Here is a 21,681-nt window from a genome sequence, read left to right on the forward strand (position 1 = left end):
TTTTGTGGATCCTGGAGCAGAAGGTTATCTTAGAGGTCTCCTAGACAAACAGCGAGACTTGCTGGCTCTTCATCTCCTGGAGATCCTCCGTGACATCAACGCCACTGCCTGCAGCAGGAGCAGGTTCTGTATGCTTTCCTGGAGGTTTTCCCGCCTCTCTCTCTTTCCTGGAGGTTTCCCTGCCTCTCTCTCTTGCCTTCTGAACACTTTTGCGCATAAATGACCTCTTGATGTCCCCCCCCTTGACTGTTTCCCACGAGTGAGCTGGTTCTCCAACCTGCCAAATCCCTTTTGAGCCCCTCAATGTTTTCAGGAGTCAACAGTTTCACATTCAGCTTGGGTGTTCCCTCGGGCTTGCCCACTGCTCACAGTCAGCCAGCAGGAGGCGGTGGTCAGAGAAGAACATCAGTGGATCTGACTGAGAATGTGCAGGTTGCAAACAGGGTATCTGTCCTTGAGTAGATGGACCAGCTGGGGTGCCTAAGACACTGTGCGGCTTAGTGACTTTAAACGTTTCCACCAGGAATCTGGACATTGAGTCACATTTGCTGTCAGACCCTTTGAATCGTCCATCCGCACATCGATGATGCAGTTGAAGTCTCTGTCACCAGCAGCAATAAGTAGGACACCCACCAGCGCTCTGTACCACCAGCACACATACACGTTAATCAGTCTTAGGGGAGCATTCTCCTATGTAATGTCTGCTATGAGGAGGTATCTGCCCTCCTTACCCTTCAGAGTTGGTAACGTTGCCTCCACAAAGCAGAATACCCAGGTCAGGCGAACAGCGATCCTCCCCCTGGCACCTCCTCACCCACCGACCAAATTGTAGGCCCATTGGCCGTAAGCTCGGGCATCTCCTGTAGCTGCTGAGCTGTGGTATCCCAAGCTCCTGCGGAAGCTGGAGGGCCGCTTTGACGATGGCCTGGTGAGGTGCCACGTGGGAAACACATCGCGTTGAAGATTTAACGTCACGCACATTAATATCGGCTATTTTAACACCCAGTTTGAGAGTTTATAGAATCACCCGTAGACCCAAAGTCTGCTCGCCCACGTCTTGTCACTGAGAGAGTCCTGCATCCCCATGGTGTTGGAGAACTGTTGGACATTCTCTGCACTGAACTAGCTGCCCTGTTCCTCCCTGGGGGTATTGCCCTAACCTGGTGTCGTCAGGGTGAGAACAAAGCCAGGAAGGTCTGGTTTGGAGTCCGACAGAGAGACTGTCATGCTCTGCTCCTGATTCAGAGTGTTGCTGCTCCTGGTTGGCCGGAGCTGTAGTGCGATGGGTACCTCCTCGTTTGTAGAGATATAGCTACACATTGCAAGGAACACAGCTTCTCCTCAACATCATATTGGCCCCTCCTTTGAGTCAGGGAGAGAATGACCAGACACAGTCGAGGAAAGGAGAAGGGTTCACTTGCAGGAGAAAAGACTGAGACTATTCCACTCCTTCCAAACCTGCCCCTTCATTTCATTAGCTCTCAGATGATCTGTAGGTTTACTCATGCATTAACCCTCATGAGACCCCAGGCTGGCACAAATCTATTGATCTCATTTGAGAAAGCCCCAGTTGACTTTGAATATCTACAACTCTCTGAAAGTGAGGGTTTCCACAATGTGCTCTGTGAGAGGCCGCTTTCAGATTTCCCTCCAGAATGGCCTGAGTCTTGTGTTAAATTGATGTGCCTCTCATCCCATGATTTTCTTGACCCTGTCAAATCTATTTAACTTCGGTCAAGCCCTCGGTCTTCCAGACTGAATGGAATATCAACATACTCTTTGCAACATCTCTTTTAATTTAACCATCAAAGTCCCATTACCATTCTGGTGCTTTAGAGGTTCCCTCAAAGCCTTGAGGGTTTTAGGCCTCTTACTTTCCTCCTTCTAACTCTTTCATGCGGTGTGGCTGTGACCAGTAAGACCATGAGTTATCGTCCTGAGCAGCTATTTCCAATGCGTCCGCATTGCTGGGGGTCAGCAGTCACGGGTGGGTCAGCACTTTCTTAAAGGACACAAGCGAACCCAGATGGGCGTATCGCTATTTTGAGAGGGACTAACTCTATAACGAGAGCAGTGGACTGGAGGTGGAGTAGGATGAGGCCATTCAGCCCTCCAAGGGTGTTCCACCTTCAAATAGGCCTTGGCTGATCTATTTATTGTCTTTACCCTCAGCGTCATCAAGTCACCTTCACCAGGGTGTCGAGAGAGAGAGAAAACGGTTGTTGGTTTAACCTAAGGGACATCATTACTCAGGCAGGAGGGAGAGGGTTTCTACATGGTAAGCTCAGCTGGCATGGGGATTGAACCCACACTATTAGCATCATTCTGCTCCACAACCCAACCATCCACCCAACTCCCGGTCTTAACCCTACTATTCGCTCTCTCTCTCTCTCGCTTGTCAAACAAACAAATATAACCCCTTAAATCAATCAAAGAGATTTAGTTTGGGCGTTCTATTTTCATCAGCGTAAAGCAGCTTTAATTTAAGGCAATATCTGATCACCAGAGAAATACTGAACTCTTAGCTCCCTGCACTCCTGTGACAGTACAGTTTGATCTTGTTAGAGCAGTTTCTCTACCACTCTGTTTCTGGGTTCTCCCCTCTCTCACTGCTCCCTTTAATCTCTCACTGTCACTCCTACCGCTCTCTCTGTTTCTGGGTTCTCCCCTCTCTCACTGCTCCCTTTAATCTCTCACTGTCACTCCTACCGCTCTCTGTTTCTGGGTTCTCCTCGCTCTCACTGCTCCCTTTAATCTCTCACTGTCACTCCTACCGCTCTCTCTGTTTCTGGGTTCTCCCCCCTCTCACTGCTCCCTTTAATCTCTCACTGTCACTCCTACCGCTCTCTTTTTCTGGGTTGTCTCCCCTCTCACTGCTCCCTTTAATCTCTCACGGTCACTCCTTCTGGTCTCTTTTTCTGGGTTCTCCTCCCTCTCACTGCTCCCTTTAATCTCTCACTGTCACTCCTTCTGGTCTCTTTTTCTGGGTTCTCCCCTCTCTCACTGCTCCCTTTAAACTCTCACTGTCACTCCTACTGCTCTCTTTTTCTGGGTTTCTCCCCTCTCACTGCTCCCTTTAATCTCTCACTGTCACTCCTACCACTCTCGCTGTTCTAGGTTCTCCTTGCTGTCACTGCTCCCTTTAATCTCTCACTGTCACTCCTACCGCTCTCTCTGTTCTGGGTTCTCCTCGCTCTCACTGCTCCCTTTAATCTCTCACTGCCACTCCTGAGCCCCTGACAAGTCTGTGACTGGTCTGTCTCCTCTCAGTTAGGAGCTGGTGGCTGTCCCCAGGTCCTTCTCTCTCTCCCATGAGATTAGCGCTGGTTACTGATCCTCCTTTTGCTCCTTTAGGTGCTCGTCACTCTCTCTTTTAATATTTCATAGTATACACAGTGCACACTCTCTCTTTTAATATTTCATAGGATACACAGTGGAAACTCCTGTCTGCTTCCTCTGGGTTACCATTTTCTAGCCACTTTCTCCCATCAATATGTGGATGCCGGAAATCAGGAACAAAAACAGAAGTTGGTGGAAAAGCTCAGCAGGTCTGGCAGCATCTGTGAGGGGAAATCACAGTTAATGTTTCGGGTCTGGTGACCCTTCCTCAGAACCTGCAAGGTTTACACTGATTTTCTTCACAGATCCTGCCAGACCTGCTGAGCTTTTCCAGCAGCTTCTGTGTCCATTTCCCATTTAATTTTTGCTATGTCAACAGTGAACGTTTAGTAAATAAAAACCAAAAGAACTGTGGATGCTGTGAATCAGGAACAAAAAGAAAGTTGCTGGAAAAGCTCAGCAGATCTGGCAGCAACTGTGAAAAGAAATCACAGTTAACATTTCAGGTCTGGTGACCATTCCTCAGAACATGTAGTGGCAGGCTCCAGCCACTAGAGGACTCTGAAGTCCCTCTCAGTTCTCTGTTGCTATCTGGTGTCTCACTGAACCATTATATTTTATCGAATGACCACAAATGATTCTGTGGATCTCAACATAGCAGAGGAGTTGGTTCACACAGTTAGCTTCACAGCTGGTTTTGCAACTCCGTCTGAAAAACATTCAGTGTTTTGGCCGGGACTGGTTTTCACTTACAGAGAATTCCATCGACTCCCCACTCTATGGGTGAAAGTGTTTTTCTATAATCACAGTCCTAATGGCCCATTCTGTATCCTTACACTGTGGCCCCCGGTTTTGGACTCCCCGATCACCGGGAACACCTTTCCTATCTAACCTTCAACCATACCCCTGGGGTAAACTCACATCTCTCTTTGAGCATAAGATAATAAAATGTGAGGCTGGATGAACACAGCAGGCCAAGCAGCATCTCAGGAGCACAAAAGCTGACGTTTCGGGCCTAGACCCTTCATCAGAGAGGGGGATGGGGGGAGGGAACTGGAATAAATAGGGAGAGAGGGGGAGGCGGACCGAAGATGGAGAGTAAAGAAGATAGGTGGAGAGAGTGTCTTTACTCTCCATCTTCGGTCCGCCTCCCCCTCTCTCCCTATTTATTCCAGTTCCCTCCCCCCATCCCCCTCTCTGATGAAGGGTCTAGGCCCGAAACGTCAGCTTTTGTGCTCCTGAGATGCTGCTTGGCCTGCTGTGTTCATCCAGCCTCACGTTTTATTATCTTGGAATCTCCAGCATCTGCAGTTCCCATTATCTCTCTTTGAGCAGTCTGCAGTTCTCTGGAAGCATGGTAGTTTGCACCTGCACATCACAGAGAGAAGGAGCAGCGCACGATAAATATATATTTTATAACATATACCAACTCCACAGGATTTAAAGGGACTTGCTGAGACTCCATTCTAATCAGCTTCCATCGCTAACAAAATCAGGACATGTGAAGGTGAAGGAAAATGTAGATCAGAAATGCTGCCAGTCCATCAGTGTACTTGATAAACACTGATATTTGTGGCTAAACTGTAACAAAGTAAATATTTCCTGCAGTGAGCACATTCTTAACGCCACAGAGAGCAGGTTCCAGTGCTGACTGTATGTCCCTGTGTGTGAATTTCCTAACCCGGAAATAAACTTTCCCGAATATTCCAGAGGCCATTTGCTTGCAAAAACAACAGCACCTTTGGGACTGAATGTTGAAAAACATTGCAATGTTCTTCACTGAGGTATGAGGGAGAAGCAGGAAAAGGAGTGTAATAGAGGAGGGCTTGAGATGCACAGGGGTACCTCAAAATGCTCCAGGTTTGAGGGCTTTTTTTTGCCAAGGAAGATCATTCACAAGATGGTCAAACAGGTGGATGTGTAAATCCCTCTGATACCTGATGACCGGGGTGAGGGTGTGAGATGCTCCTGTAGAAGGTCACAGCGGTACATTGCCCTGCAGTATGGACCAACCCTATGGAAGTCTAACCCTCAGAAATGGAGACTAAAAAAGTCTGAAGTTAGTGTTCTCCTGAGCCCAGGGTTTGCCTGCACCTTCCAAAGTTTAAACATTTTATTTCCTTCGATTTCTTTTTCCAGATTGTTTCTATTTCCCTTCTGAGGAGAGCTGGGCCGTGACAGCGCCGGCATCGACGAGGAAGGCAGGAGGCCGGGGGAAGATGGATTTGTTGGGATTCGGAACACGGCAGCAGCTGGCGGGCCCCGAACGGGACCCTGGCGGCAGAGTCAAGGAGATGGCGCGGCAGAGGGGCAAGCACAGGACCTGGTATGGGCTGCTACATTGGCAGAGGCAATGTCAGTGAGGTAGGGCCATCAGCGAAAGGTGGCACCTTACATATAGTGACTTTGACTGTCACAGTGGCAGAAGGGTCTTTAAGGTATATCTTTCTTTTTCATCATTCTTAAGCAATTCAAAATGACACCGGATCATGGCGACAGTGGGAGATTTTCGCTATAATTTACTATATATTTCACTGTGAAATGAAGTGTCAATGAAATTATTAATTCACCCATTCCAAAAGCCTGTTGGTGACAGGTAGAATTGGAGCCCATATTCATACATTTCCATATTTATCTAGAGTTATACATTGCATGCATGCCCCACCTACCCCAATATTATACATTTGTTTATAAGGGTTCATGCAAATCCCCAGTTGACGCCCATCACCTACACACAATTAAATCTAATGAACAGGTGAGCCTAGGTTGGTCCAACATGTGATCTATTTTGGCTCACAGTGCAGAGCTGAGCAAGGGCTGTATTGTCAGAGGCATCCTCCCTTTGAGATGTTAAACCCAGGCACTGACATCCCCTCTCAGGTTGGTGTATAAGGTCCCGTGGCCTTAGTTCAAAGAATAGCAGGTAAGCTCTCCTCGGGGGCCTGGCCATCCCTAGTCACTCAATCTCCTACTCTTTGGCAGTTCCTTGGAGTGAACAACAGTGATTGCCATGGAGTCCCAGTGTAAAAAGAGGGAGGAAGAGGCTGTGAGAGACAGGCATAAAGGTCAGTGAGATGTCTAAGAGGTGGGAGAAGGAAAGTAGAATGAAAGCAGGAGAAATAACATGAAAAAGTTTCAAAATCCACATCAACAGTCACTCATGAATCACTCTCTTGTTCATTCTGTGGTCAATGAGATGCCACCCACACCAAAACCAGGTCCACCTCAGTGAAGTGGAGCCCCCTATCGAGGGTGGTCCAACACACTCTCTTCCCAAATGACAGGATCAGAGTCGATCTTCCGCTTGGTAGCTTTCAGGGTAACGTTGCTTCAGCCTGCACTGTCATCATTGACCAGTCGGGAGCTTGGCATACAGAGGGCACGTTTGGAATGTGAGCATTTGGCCATCTGATATACGCATCTGCCCAGTGCAGTGAGTGTGCAAGAATGGTCACCACCATGTCCAGGACTATTGAGAGAGCAGAAGACATCAACAGCCTTCAGGAGGTGAGCTGCAGCTGTCAAACTGGGCAGATGGTGTGTCCGTGTCCCTCAATAAACATCACGAGACTAAAAGATGGAGTAACTGATCCTGATCACATTGCTGCATGTGGGATCTTGCTGTGCACTAATTGGCTGCTGCATTTCATGCATTACCACAGTGAATACATTTCAACAAGGTTCTTTGTTGGATGTGAGCTGCTATGCAAGTTGTGAAAGGTACAATCTCAATGTTAGCCAGTCAAAAACCTCAAAGAGTAAAGGAAAACCCAAGATTTATTTTCTTTCATCATAGTCTTCTCTCCCATTTAGAGTACGGTGTGAAGCGTTAGAAGGATTTGCAGGCTGAATAACATCGTCTGAACTGCACATGGAGAACCTCTTTCTGTGGCCAGCAAGCCCTGGACAGGCACTTGAGTCTGAGGTCCTTGTAGCTCAGAAGTTGGAGTGCTCCTGATTGAGCCACAAGATCTCCCCATCAGAATTGGTAGCTGTTGCCCTCCTCAGTACTTGCTGCCTACTTACACTGCCGTGTTAACCAGAACAGGTTTGAGGGAGCTGAGAGGCCTCACTTGTTCCAATATTAGTATGCGTGAAGAATGGACAGTCAGATGAGTTGTCAGAAATACCCATGGAGCTCTATTCACTTCATAAGCTGGTGCCTGTGGAGTGGCACAGTGGGTGGTTGAGAGGTTAGGGAGTGGAGGGGGACGAATGAACAAGAATCAAATTTCCTCCTGTTTTTTTAAAATTGCACTTTTTATCTTCATGAAAAACAAAGACCATTCAACCCATTGTGTTTATATCTGTTGGCTCCACCACCCCTTTCTTTCTTAACACCCACAAGCTGTGGAGATGGGCTCTTGGCAGGGTGGGAGTTACTGGTTCACCAGAAAACACTGACTGAATCATCCCTGACCCACTACCGCCTGCTGTGAACACCATGCTGTTTGAGCTGGAACAACTGGGAATATACTGTCGAACCACTTGTAACTTTGATCTGCCTCTGTTAACACAGATAACTGTACCAGTGCACAATCTCAAGCACCACACACACACACACACACACACACACACACACACACACACACACAGTTTCAAATAAATCTGACACAGATTCAAACTGCCAGCAGTCTTTTTTTTCTTTTAAAAACATTCTCCCTTGCATCCTAAAGCAAATCAAGACTTCTGAAGAGTAGCCCATCCAATGACTAATCCACTTAACATACACATCCCTGGACACTGTGAGCAATTCAGCCTGGCCAATCCACCTAGTCTGCACCTCTTTGGACCGCGGGAAGAAACCAGAACACACAAAGTAAATCTAGTCAGAGACGGGGAGAATGTGCAACCTCCGCACAGACGATTGTCCAAGGCTGGATTCGCACCTGAGTCCCTAGTGCTGTAAGATAGCGGTGTTCACCACTGGGCCACGGTGCCGGTGTACACATCAACTTTGTACAGACTTTCATCCTAACCACTTCAGAACTGTCTTCCTCCCAACACCTTCCCTGCTCAAATAACCCATCCTAGACTCCTTTAGAAAATCCATCAGGTTTATAATTGGCCTCAGAGACTCCTGGCTAAGGATTGTGGTGGGAATAAACCCTTTCCAATGGTCACCAGGTAAATTCCAAAGGTAATCGTGCAAAAAACCAAGTTTAAAACAACAGTGGGACAATCACATTCTGCTTTTGTGAGGACACAGCAGGTTCCTTCTTGGGCTTTAGTAAGTGCTCCCAAGAGGAGCTGGTGATAAATGTATTCAAGTGGTTGCAATGCCAGATTCCAGGAACAGCAGCCAAGTCGTGCAGCTGGCGGAAAGGAAGAGTCAGAAGCAGCAGGAGGAGAGGTGAACAAAAGAATTGCTTTTCCGATGAATTAACAGCGAACTCAACACAGCTTCAGAGTGAAAAAAAAACCCCAGCGAATTGACCATCTGCACAGTTCATTATACCGTGGTATTTTATCAGCCGGGATCGATAATCTTTTGAGTGCAGGTCTGATAACACTTATCTTGCAGACCATGCATCTTAAACTGCTAAGCTTCAGAGACGATTTTTATAGTGGGTAATGGATATGCGGAGAGGAGACATTCTGGAGATCGACACAAAGCGATCTAACATTGACGGCTTGAAATGATGCTTGTGTTGTACCCGGGACTTCAACCCCAAGATTTATTATTGCCATTGCACAGAACTTCGAAAGCGCTGTTATTTATAGTACAAGGATTTGCACGGCCCTTCAGTTTTCCCTCCTCGTTTCATGAGAGCAGTTCTATAGGCACGGGACGCATTCGTGTTGTTAGTGAGTGGGTCCTGGCTGTAAGTGTGCAAGCAGGCACTCGGTATTGTAGTTACACACCACACTTCTATAATTACACGTGCAGAAGCGAAGAGGCACATGCACACTCATATACACTATCACTTGCACACTTACGTACAAAAACACGCACACACCATTTGTGACAATATCAGTCACTGGGAAGTAATCAGGATTAAGATTCCTGGCTAGTTCCTCCCCTATTCTATCAGTCTTACAAAAGCTCCAATGGAGATCCATTGACTCTACTCAGGACCAGGCGTTAAAACTGGGCTTGCCTGGTTGCGTGGAAAAACGATTCGCTGGAGAGCATCATGCAGGAACACGAAGTAGGAAGAAGAGTAGACCAAGATAACAAAGTGTGGGGCTGGATGAACACAGCAGGCCAAGCAGCATCTCAGGAGCACACTCAGCCTGTCAAGACTGCTCCAATAAAATTGTAGCTGACCTTCAGCATCAATTTGAACTTCATGCCCACTCCCCACTCTGCCTCAGTTACCTGAGAGACCAAACACCTGTCTGTCCCAGAGTCATAGACAGAGAAAATCCTTCCAGCCCATCCTGTCCGTACTGGTCAAAACCAACCACCTTACAGTTCAACATTGGAACTTCCATAACCCTCTCTGCCAGATAATTCCAAAGATTCTCAACGATTGAGTGAAATGATTTCTCCTTGTCTCACTCCAAAATGACAGGTTCCTTATCCACAGAGTTTCACATTGCCCAACCAACAGAATGAGTTTCGATGAGTTCACCTCTCACTCTTCAAAACTCCAGAGAGTATCGATTTAATTTGCTGAACTTCTCTTTTCAGGGGAAGCTGTTTATTGCAGGTTCCAATCTTGCGAACATATATATTGTGGAATTCATATCAATACACCACAAATTCATTTCTAGCACAAAGGCCTCACAACATCCAAAAGAGATAAATCTTTATTTTGTAAGTTAAAAATAGAAGAAGTTTAAATGCTTCTCATTATTGCTCTCCAGTTGTAACACGGTTTTACTTTCTGGATCCTAGCAATCAAAGTGGACTTCCATTGTATATAGTAGAGACCAAAACTGCACACTGTACACCAGATATGGTCTCACCAATGCAATGTCCAATTGGAGCAAGACTTTTTTTTATCTTGTGATAAAGACCAACATGCCACTTCTGTTCCTAATTATTCGGTGACCCTACATTAACCAGCCGGGGAGAGGACAAATTCAAAAAAGTAAGACGCTTTAATAAAAGTGAGGTTCATGTGTTCTCTCTCCGTCCAATGAAATGCAATTTACCATTCTTTTCCAAGTTAATTTCCAAAGCAGCTGCCCGAAGGTCTGGCTGCAGGAGTGGAAACAGCTGGGAGTAGCCGAGAGTGTGAACTGATCCTCTATGATTTGTCAATCTAATGCAGCCCCCTTTTTGGTTGTATGTGGAGGTTGAAGGTGACCAACCCTTTTAATAGCGGTTAGCAGCTGCTCCATTGTGTGTCAGTTGTGTCTCAACGTGTAACACCGTTGTCAGTGGGTTGTGAGTTCAAACCTTATTCCAGAGACTTAGGGAAATATTTAATAGTGACATGCCCAGTGTAGTACAATGCATGCTGTTTGAGACCCATAGGTCAGTTGGGCACATGAGGTTTCATAAGTTGATTGTAAATCAGGGTTTTCATAGAGTCATACAGCATGGAAACAGGCCCTTTAGTCCAATTTGTCCATGCTGACCAGATGTTGTAAACCTACCTGGTCCCATTTGCCAGGATTTGGCCCATATCCCTCCAAACCCTTCCTATTCATGTAGCTTTCCAAATGGCTTTTAAATGTTGTAATTGTACCCACCTCTACCACTTCCTCTGGCAGCCTATTCCAAATGCACACCATCTTCTGTGTGAAAAAGCTACCTTCCCAGGCCCCTTTTAAATCTCTACCCTCTTGCCTTAGAATCAAGAATCCCTACACTGTGGAAACAGGCCATTCAGCCCAACAAGTCTACACAGACTCACCAAAGAGCAACCCACCCAGACTCACCCCCTCCCCCCACCCTATCCCTGCAGTTTTCATGGCCAATCCACCTAACCTGCACATCCCTGGGCACTACAGGCAATTTAGCATGGCCAATCCACCCAACCGGCACATCTTTGGACTATGGGAGGAAACCGGAGCACGAAGAGGAAAACCAAGCACACATGAAATGTGCAAGCTCCACACAGACAATCGCCCAAGGTTGGATTCGAACCTGAGTCCCTGACACTGTGATGCTTGAAGAAATTTGGAAGGTTCATTCTGTTATGGCTGGAAAGAGGAGAATCTCTAGATTGGGCCTTTAAGCTGGTATTAAGTTCAGAACATTTCTGAAAACTATCTTTTGATGGCCACTTGACATTAAAATTTGGTGGAGTGCTGAGGAGCGAATATGTTCGAAGCTGGGAGAGACATTCTTGTGAAATTTATTTTTCTGTGAAGAGTGCGAGGTATAGTAAAAGCAAGGTCATCATAGTCCTACTGGACCATAGGGCTGCCCTTGCACTAGAGAGAGAGAGAGAGAGAGAAAAGATGGACAGTGATTTAACCTGAGTGTCACCACACCTCAGGTGAGGGGAGAGGTTGGGAAGGACACTCCTTCATGGGAACCTCAGCTGGTACAGGGATCGAGGCTATGCTAATTAAATCAAGTCTGCACTGGAACCTGAGGTGACCTTCTCAAGGCTAATGAGGAATTGGTAATATTTACTAGTCTAGTCAGCAATGTCCACATCCCTTTGATCGATGTTAAAAAAATGGGTATGTGTGGCAAGGAGGGTTTGATCATGTTAAAAGTTAAAGTGGAGGCTTTTCTCCCCCTGCAGTTCAGTATATTAGACATATACTAATTATTGTTTGGTTAATGTTTCTATGAGTTTGTTTGTTACAGGAGAAGTCTCAACAGTTGAAATCTTGTCATGAAATTCCTTTAAGTCAGTCAATGGGAAAGCATATATATATATATATATATATATATATGTAACATATATATATGTAACAGTTATCTGCCAGCAATTATAACACAATAAACATTGAGTTGGAATCAAAAGAACTCTGGAATCATTATAAGGAAAGGCATGGGGCTCCCCTAGTGTCCGAGGCAATAGATGACTAAAATCACGACAGCAAATTGGCTACTCCTTCCAAACTCAACGTGAAGAATCTCCATGTTGCAAATTAGTCTTTTTCTTTTACATCACAGCTGTTGTACAACATGATGTGACCCCATCAGCTAAATAAATCCCCAAGGTTGGAGGCAGACATACAAGAATTCCCCAAGCTGGGCCAGAACAACTGAAATGCAAATTACAGTCTCCAGTATCAGCAGTCCTTTGGTTCAAGGATGTCATCTGCTATGTGACATGTGCTTCTGCTGTGGGTCATCATGTGACTGAACAAACCTATTACCACCCAGCACCTCAGGCAGGAAATCCCTCAAGGTAATGAGCCTCAGTCCAGATCAGAATTCACTTCCTTGTGTTTTCCTCTGCTGCTACTCTGCCTCATCATTAAGGAGTTTGGACTCAAAGAGTTACAATGATTGCATTTCAAATGTAAGATAACAAGGTGTAGAGCTGGATGAACACAGCAGGCCAAGCAGCATCAGAGGAGCAGGAAGGCTGACGTTTTGGGCATGGAAATTTCTGAAGAAGGGTCTAGGCCCAAAACGTCAGCTTTCCTGCTCCTCTGATGCTGCTTGGCCTGCTGTGTTCATCCAGCTCTACGCCTTGTTATCTCAGATTCTCCAGCATCTGCAGTCCCTACTATCTCCGAAGCACTTCAAATGTAGTTCATTTTCTGTAAATCACTTTAAGATGATACAAGGTTATGGAAAGGGCTAACTAAATGTCACCTTTGTTTTTCTATACCTTTAACAAGATGCTTGCTGTTACAGTGGTGGCTTTAATGTGGTGCTCTGAAGTCCCCTTCCACCTACCCAACTACAAAACTTGAGCCATGAACTAGGCTCAGCCTGGAGTACAGTATCGAGGAAGAATTTTATTGTCCATACATACTTTCCTTTGGGTGAGACATTAAACTGAAGACCCACCTGTATGTTGAAAGGGTCATGAAAGATGCCTCAGCAACTTTCAGCCACACTTTATGTATTTGAAACTATTGCCCTGTTCTAGTTCACCAGAATATACTGCAACTCATCAGGGAGGAAGGAACAGAAAAGGTTGGTGAATAAAGAAGGTATGAAAAAGCTTATGTGGAGCATATACACCAGCATGGACCCCTGAGGCTGACTGGCCTGTTACAGTTCTGTAAATATCCTTCTTGATAAAAACCCATCACAATGTGAAGCATTTAAATGACATGATAAAGTGTCACATCAATTGTTGTCAATGTTTCTTCTCATACCTTGAAAATTTCCCAGTTTTCCCAAATTCTGTGGAAGGGTCACCAGACCCGAAACGTTAATTTTGTTTCTCCTTCACAGATACTGCCAGACCTGCTGGGCTTTCCCAGCAACTTTGTTTTTGTTTTTCTCCCCAATATTGAGCCTGTGGTAGAGTTACGGCTAGGGTTAGGGTTAGGATTAGAGTTAGGATTAGGATTAATGTTAGGGTTAGGGTTACACTTACAGTTATGATTAGGATTAACGTTAGGGTTAGGGTTAGGATTAATGTTCGGGTTAGAGTTAGGGTTAGGGTTACAGTTAGTTATGATTAGGATTAATGTTAGGTTAGGGTTAGGGTTAGGATTAATGTTAGGGTTAGAGTTAGAGTTAGGGTTAGGGTTACAGTTGTGATTAGGATTAACGTTAGGGTTAGGGTTAGGATTAGGATTAATGTTAGGGTTAGGGTTAGGGTTAGGATTAATGTTAGGGTTAGAGTTAGAGTTAGGGTTAGGGTTACAGTTGTGATTAGGATTAACGTTAGGGTTAGGGTTAGGATTAGGATTAATGTTAGGGTTAGGGTTAGGATCAATGACAGTTCCTGTGCAAAAGCATCGCCTGATTGCATCTGAGAGAAACTTGTGAAGAACTCCACCTCTTTAGGGAATGTCAGCTCTCTCACTTGGGACCTTCACTCACAACCACCCAATTCAGAACAGCAACTCAAATGGAAGATGTGAATGGGACCCTCTTGAGTTGTATTCTGTCTCACAGCTAGTACGCAGTACACCTTTAAGAGGCATCCCAACAAATATCATCATCATTCATAGCATATGACCTGTGGATTATAAAGTCTAAGTCTCCATCATGGGCCACTTGAAGCACGACATAGTGATGGAAATATTTGTAAGTGAATAGCCTTGTACTAGCCCGGGCACTGAAGTTGCTCACTGTAATATACATATATACCAGAGGCTGTAATAAACAAGTATTGAATCATCTAGCTCCATGTTACCCACATAGAATGCTACGGGGGCAAACACAATTCATCATCAGGAATAAACAGTCTGCTGAAGGCAAAAGCCCACCAAATGGTAGGAGATCTCTTGTATGGACCTCCCCCCAATAATCACGCATCTCAGGTCAATAACTTGAGCTGAGAACTGCAAATGGCTGCCCTTTGGAGTGGAACAGGTGTATGGAGGCAGTTTGAATTTAGTCAGGAAGTTCTGTCATGTGCTTTTACAAATCCTACGAATAAAATATGTTTTGGGGAAAGCAATAAACTGCACTGGTCATTATTGCTACTGCCACAGGGGCACCAATCAAAAATCAGGAAGAAGGGAAGTAGATTGCAGATTTTGAACAGTGTCTTTCTGACCTCGAGGAGGTGCTCGACTCCCAATGACCTCGGTTAGAAGTGGCAAACAAATTCCCAAGACATTTTTCCATCCCCACCCCTGTCTGCTTTCCGGAGAGACCACTCTCTCCATGACTCCCTTGTTCGCTCCACACTGCCCTCCAACCCCACCACACCTGGCACCTTCCCCTGCAACCGCAGGAAATGCTACACTTGTCCCCACACCTCCTCCCTCACCCCCATCCCAGGCCCCAAGATGACATTCCACATTAAGCAGAGGTTCACCTGCACATCTGCCAATGTGGTATACTGCATCCACTGTACCCGGTGCGGCTTTCTCTACATTGGGGAAACCAAGCGGAGGCTTGGGGACCGCTTTGCAGAACACCTCCGCTCAGTTCGCAACAAACAACTGCACCTCCCAGTCGCAAACCATTTCCACTCCCCCTCCCATTCTCTTGATGACATGTCCATCATGGGCCTCCTGCACTGCCACCATGATGCCACCCGAAGGTTGCAGGAACAGCAACTCATATTCCGCCTGGGAACCCTGCAGCCATATGGTATCAATGTGGACTTCACCAGTTTCAAAATCTCCCCTTCCCCCACTGCATCCCTCAACCAGCCCAGTTCATCCCCTCCCCCCACTGCACCACACAACCAGCCCAGCTCTTCCCCCCCACCCACTGCATCCCAAAACCAGTCCAACCTGTCTCTGCCTCCCTAACCGGTTCTTCCTCTCACCCATCCCTTCCTCCCACCCCAAGCCGCACCCCCAGCTACCTACTAACCTCATCCCACCTCCTTGACCTGTCCGTCTTCCCTGGACTGACCTATCCCCTCCCTACCTCCCCACCCACACCCTCTCCACCTATCTTCTTTACTCTCCATCTTCGGTCCGCCTCCCCCTCTCTCCCTATTTATTCCAGTTCCCTCCCCCCATCCCCCTCTCTGATGAAGGGTCTAGGCCCGAAACGTCAGCTTTTGTGCTCCTGAGATGCTGCTTGGCCTGCTGTGTTCATCCAGCCTCACATTTTATTATCCACTTCCAGTAAAATCTGTTGTAAAGAGATTGTCAAAGCCAGACCAAAGCAGACACCATTTGGCAGCTCTTTCCTTGCTTTTAGACAAAATAACAACACCCTACACATGGAAACAGTTAGCGATGGAAAAAAAATGCTGCACGTTATCCGCCGTTGCACCAACTTACCACTTTAAAGTAAGGAAATCTCTGTCAAAACAGAACGTAGGCAGGGTCCTCCCCACTCTTAATGAAGTTCAGTTGTTCTGGCCCAGCTCTTGTATGTCTGCCTCCAACCTCGGAGATTTATTTAGCCGATGGGGTCACCTCGTGTTGTGCAACAGCTGTGATGTAAAAGAAAAAGATTGATTTGAAAAGTGGAGATTTGTAAAGTTGAGTTTGGAGAGAGCAGACCGCTCTTTGCTTTTGTTGGTGTGATAGGGAAAGAAATTACAAACTTCTCTAACTTTCAAAAACAAGCGGCTGAGTGTTGGAAGAACGCGTTTGGCCTGCTGTGTTCATCCAGCTCCACACTTTGTTCTCTATGAAGATGGTGTTTCCCTGGTTTCGGATTTTCCTGTGCAGCCTGGATTTGTTTAGCACGGCAGCAACAGTAGCTCGCTATGATCCGGGACATATGATGCCAATTGAAAGCAACACGCTGACCAGAGAGCTCAATGTCCCCGAGCGAGATGAGTATGATTACACTGAGCTTGAATACTATGACGATGATGAAGACAACTACGGCTTCATAGAAGACACTTTTGTAAACAAAAGGCCATCCACAGCTCCCCAGAGCTCAGAGTCCATCCGTAAGAAATTCAGGGGTAAATCTCGAATCCAACGCCTGTCCTTGGTCAACACCGATTTTGCATTTAACTTCTACCGGGCCTTGCTAAGGTCCCAGACAGCTTCCAAGAATGTGGTTTTCTCTCCTTTCGGGCTCTCCAGCCTAATGGCAATGGTCATGGTCGGAACAGCCAACAACACACACGAACAGATCTCTCAGGCTCTGGGTTTTGATCATTTTGTCAACTCCAAGCCAGACGTTGTAGGCAATGAGCTGTTGCATTATATCTTCCACAAGCTCATCCACAGGCTGTACAAACACGACTTCGGATACACGCTCAAAGATTTCTCAGGCATCTTCATCAAGAAAGGGCTGAAGATCCGGAAAACTTTCAAGGCGTGGTTGAAACATTACTACGGGGCCCACACTCAGCCTGTGGACTTCTCGGCCCCGCAGGCTCTTGCCAAACTCAATCAGCTTATTTCAAAGGCCACCAAAGGGAAGCTTCAAGACCTGGTGGAAGATATTGAGCCCCAGACTGCGACGCTCATTTACCAAGCATTACACTTCAAGGGTCAGTGTTTCAGGATGCATGTTTTTTTTTATAATCACTGATTAAGTACAGATAGATATTGAGCCAGAATTGGCTGTCAAAACAACGTTGCGATTAATATTGTCGACCTTTTATAGGTGTAAGTAAGACAGCAACTTCTGATCACAGACGATGCACCGTAGAAAGTGTGTCTTCAATGGTTGCTCTGTGTTTCACTACATCGCTATGAGCTTGGCGTCTCGCCGTTTGTCTCTGAAACGTGTTGAATGGGAATTCAGTTGCTGTATTGTGTGGTAGACATGAATTAAATCTGCTCCAGAAAGTCAAGTCCTGTCCATTCCAGGGTTTTTAACAATGTGACAAGTGTTAATAGCTCTCCAACGACCTTCCTGGCACTGCAAATGACCTATTACATTCACAGAGTCGTATTCTTTAGGTTTTAATTATTGGGTATTTTAAACATGTCAACCACCTATAATCTCTATTCTATCTTTCTATCTCTTATAATCCAATCTTTCTTTCTCTATCTATTTTTATTCCTGTATCTGATTTGACATTGAATTCATCTGCTTTAATTTACACTTTCCTCTAGTCCTTGCACTATTAATTTACAATCCTTCAGTCTTGATTAAAGACATACCAGGATTCCCTCAGTTCTGCAGTTTCTCTCGTTGTAATGTTATCAGCTCTGACTTTCAGGGATTTTGCAATATTTAAAAAAAACTTAAACGTACATGGGCAACACTTAACAAACAACAGAGACGCTGTAGTATGCCGGGCCACTGCACACTACAGCCCAGTATTAAAAGGGTTAGTCACATTTGCCCACGGCAATTTGTCAGATGTGTAGTGAATGTACTGTAGAATGTAGAATGTAACATTTCCCAAACAGTATCACGGTTTAATAGTGTGTCAACATGGATATACAGCAGTACGAGGGATTCTGTCTCGTTAAAATTATTTCGTGGGATGTAAAGGTAAAGTTGCCAGATTCCTACATATTCATTCGATAGATACTGGTGGAGGTTTAACCTAAGGGTCACCACCTCCCAGGCAAGGGAAGAGAATCCTTCATAGTAGCCTCAGTCTAGTGGGGGAAATGAACCTTTGCAATTAGTATCACTCTGCATTGCAAAAAAAGCCATCCAGCCAGCTGAGCTAAACCACTGCCACTCAGCTGCTAACCCACCATGGATATCGGTATCAATGGTAGAGGCACATTTGTTGCCCATCTGTCCTTAGCTTTGAACTGAGTGGCTTGCTCAGCTATTTTGGTGGCACCACTATAAATCTTCTCATCACATGTAGGCAAGACCGGGTAAGGATGACAGATTTCTTTCTCTGGAGGGCATTAGTGAACCAGATGGGTTTTTACGACAAGACATTCTGAGGAAGGGTCGCCTGGACCTGAAACATTACCCCTGATTTCGCTTCACAGATGCTGCCAGACCTGCTGAGCTTTACCAGCCACTTCTGTTTTTGTTTGGATTTCTATAACACTTGATGCTCCCCAGCAGTGAGACTAGCTTTATGCTCCAGAATTATTCACTGAATTTAAATTCCACCCATCACCGTGGTGGGATTTGAACAAAGGTCCCAACATGCATGAGTCTGGGTTTATTAGGAAACTTGTCTAGCCTCATTACCATCAGCAAGCCATCCAAGGTGCCGGGCCACTCTGAGGACCCACACATGATGATCCAATTCCATTCCCAGCATTGACCTCTGGTTTGGGAAGATACTCCTGGACACAGATCTTGGAGGTTTGCGGAGGAGGAAACTAAATTAGTGGGAACATCAGTTACCACCAGGCCATTTAAGCAAGTTGCCCGTATCCTCAATTGCAAGCAGAAACATTTAATCACAGGGAGAGGGAAAGGGTGTGGACAAAATTCACACTAGGAATTGTTTCAGGCTATTTAGCAGCTGCGCTGTTGGGAAAGTCCAGATAGGAAGACCATAAAAATCCAAACAGGAGGGATCATAATATATAACACTTCTCTCAATGCTTCCCAAACTGGGGGCCAGGACCCCAAGTGGGTTTCATATTTAAAAATTCTGTGTTTGCAATCTTCAAGGCAGGAATGATACTGAGGAGCTCTGACTGCGTTCCTGCTGTACGTCCCACACTGTCAATGGGCTAAGCCCCAACTCTCACAGGTCCTTCCTTCACCAAAACTTCCCCTCCTTCCCTCCCTGCCTGCCTTCACTCTTACCCTCCTCCATCCCTGCTGACTCCATCCTCTCTTTCCTCCCCCACTTCTCTCTGCTCTGTGAACTCTCACTGAATGGTTGTGACAATTTTCAAGCTCAATAAGGAGGTTGCCGTGGGAAAGGGTTTGGGTGGCAGCTCTGTCACAGCACTCTTGTCTTCGTTAACTCTGCTTTCCCTCCATGTGTGCTTCCAGACCTGCTAAGTTTCTCTGGCAATTTCTGTTTCTTCTCGTATATATGCAAAACAGCCTCACCTTTCAAAGTGTTGCATAAGTTTCAGTTGTTTGTTGCCGGGATATTGATCAGGGAATGCAGAGACCCTGTCTCTCCCGGCCTGTCCGGGATGTTCAGTGTCCGTTTTAAATGGCACTGATTTCTAAGCTTCAGTTTCACTTGGCCTCCCCCACCAGAGGAGCTGGTTTCACTGAAAGAACCAGCGCAGCTTCTGACACCTGCTCTTTGTGTTTGAGAACATGGGCTTCCACCCCATTGCCACTTCACATGCAGTTCCATGTTGTCCAGGGAGCTCAGCAAAATAGAAAGGTCTTAGACTAAAAAATGCAAAAACACAGATGGGGGGAAGGGAGACATACAGAGAAGCTTGGAAAGTGTGAATCATATATTACTGCTGGACAGGGTCCACACTTCACTGATATGCATATTTACTTACTGTCTCACAGACTGGAGTTTGGGGATAAAGTGAAACTCTGTAATACATACCTGTTCACCTCCAAGTTCACCTACTCAATTTGGTCGTGGCTTCCTTGGCAACTTAGTCTCTGAGTCGGAGTCATTGATGGTAAAATCCCACTGCAGGACTTAAAAACAAACCTCCAGGCTGGTGCTCCGAGTGCTGTACTCAGGGAGTGCTATCTTGTCAGGGCACAGAGATTAACCTGAGTTCCTTCCTGCTGTATCCCATAACACTGCAGTGAAAAGGGTAAGGGAGTCAACCAGCCTGACTTAGTATTTACTCCTTGTCTAAAAACAGTATTTCTGGTCTTTATCAATTCGCTGCCTGTGGGATCTAGCTGTGCATAAGTTACCCACTGTGTTTCCTGCATTGCAACAGTTGGAAACACTGCAAAAGTGTTTTATTAGCCATGAAGTATTTTTGAATGTTGAAGTTGTAAAAGGTGCTACATAAACAAAATAAACAAAACCCCTGTAAATCAGAAACAAAAACAGAAGTTGCTGGGAAAGCTGGAAAAGGACCTGAAGCGTTAACTCTGATTTCTCTTCACAAATGCTGCCAGACCTGCTGAGCTTTTCCAGCAACTTCTGTTTTTGAACATTAATATTAGTCTCGCAGGTTAGGTGGATAGGCCATGTGCTAAATTGCCTATAGTATCCAAGGATGTGCAAGCTCGGTGGATTAGCTACAGGGAATACAGGATTACAGGGGTAGGGTCGGGAGTTTGGATCTGGGTGGGATGCTCTTTGGAGGGTTGGTGTGGACTCAATGGGCTGAATGGTCTCCTTCCACGCTGTTGGAATTCTATGATTCTTTCTAAAACAAAAGCTCCCTCTTCAGAGGGTATGGTTCAGTAGCTGCAGTGACACAGTGTGTTTTCTGCAGGCCTTCATTGATCACCTATGACTTACCTATGTAAGTCTTAGGCTACCTATGATTCCGTCAGTTCAAATCTGGTTTTGTAAATAACTATGCTCACTTGAACATTTGCTTTCCCACCTGGTATCATAAATGTTCCAAAAAGAGAGGGAATGTGAATCCTTGTTTTATCTCTTTTTTTCCCCAGTACAGCAGCATGAATTCTAGTTCCCCCAGTCAGAATGGCCAACTCAGTATTGACCAGGGAGCAAATTTCAACCCCTTACATTACAGGCTGCTTTGGATGACGACTTGAAGTGGGAATATCATTTTTATTTCCTTCTCGCTATTAAGGTCTGCCATAGTTTAGTCTGCACATGCAAGCGTTGGCATCAAGGACTGTAGCTTTCCACCTCTGAACAAACACACTGGGGAGAAAAGGTGTTTCTAACGCGGCTAAAGCCCAGTCCCAGAGGAGATATTTTGACAGATCAGATTGTTCAACCTCTCATGTAGAGGGCTGGGGGGGTTGCTTGAATTCTGACACCTTGTAGTTGTGCTGTGTGAATACTAGCTGCCACAAGTAAAAAACATTTGTATGCAGTTCAGTAGCTTGTTTTAACAGAAGCTTCAGCCTCTGGAAGAATAGTAGGATTGCCTGGGATCACCTTAAACATTAAT

At 45.7% G+C, this 21,681-nt stretch overlaps 1 protein-coding gene and 1 long non-coding RNA gene across 2 annotated transcripts in view; one reads left to right on the forward strand and one right to left on the reverse strand.

Annotated features, from left to right (window-relative positions):
• LOC132211028 (uncharacterized) overlaps positions 1 to 16,586 on the reverse strand; it is a 26,766-nt gene extending 10,180 nt beyond the window's left edge. The window contains exons 1-2 of the long non-coding RNA XR_009447312.1: positions 16,359 to 16,586; positions 16,081 to 16,235 (exon numbers count right to left, since the gene is read on the reverse strand). This is a non-coding gene — a long non-coding RNA (uncharacterized LOC132211028). The remainder of the gene's footprint in view (positions 1 to 16,080; positions 16,236 to 16,358) is intronic.
• LOC125464763 (heparin cofactor 2-like) overlaps positions 15,973 to 21,681 on the forward strand; it is a 25,697-nt gene continuing 19,988 nt past the window's right edge. Inside the window, exon 1 of the mRNA XM_048557563.2 lies at positions 15,973 to 17,255. Coding sequence (XP_048413520.1) covers positions 16,436 to 17,255 — 820 coding nt within the window. The 5' untranslated portion in view covers positions 15,973 to 16,435. The remainder of the gene's footprint in view (positions 17,256 to 21,681) is intronic.

Source organism: Stegostoma tigrinum, chromosome 27 (assembly GCF_030684315.1).
Source record: "Stegostoma tigrinum isolate sSteTig4 chromosome 27, sSteTig4.hap1, whole genome shotgun sequence".
In the NCBI taxonomy this organism is placed as follows: Eukaryota; Metazoa; Chordata; class Chondrichthyes; order Orectolobiformes; family Stegostomatidae; genus Stegostoma; species Stegostoma tigrinum.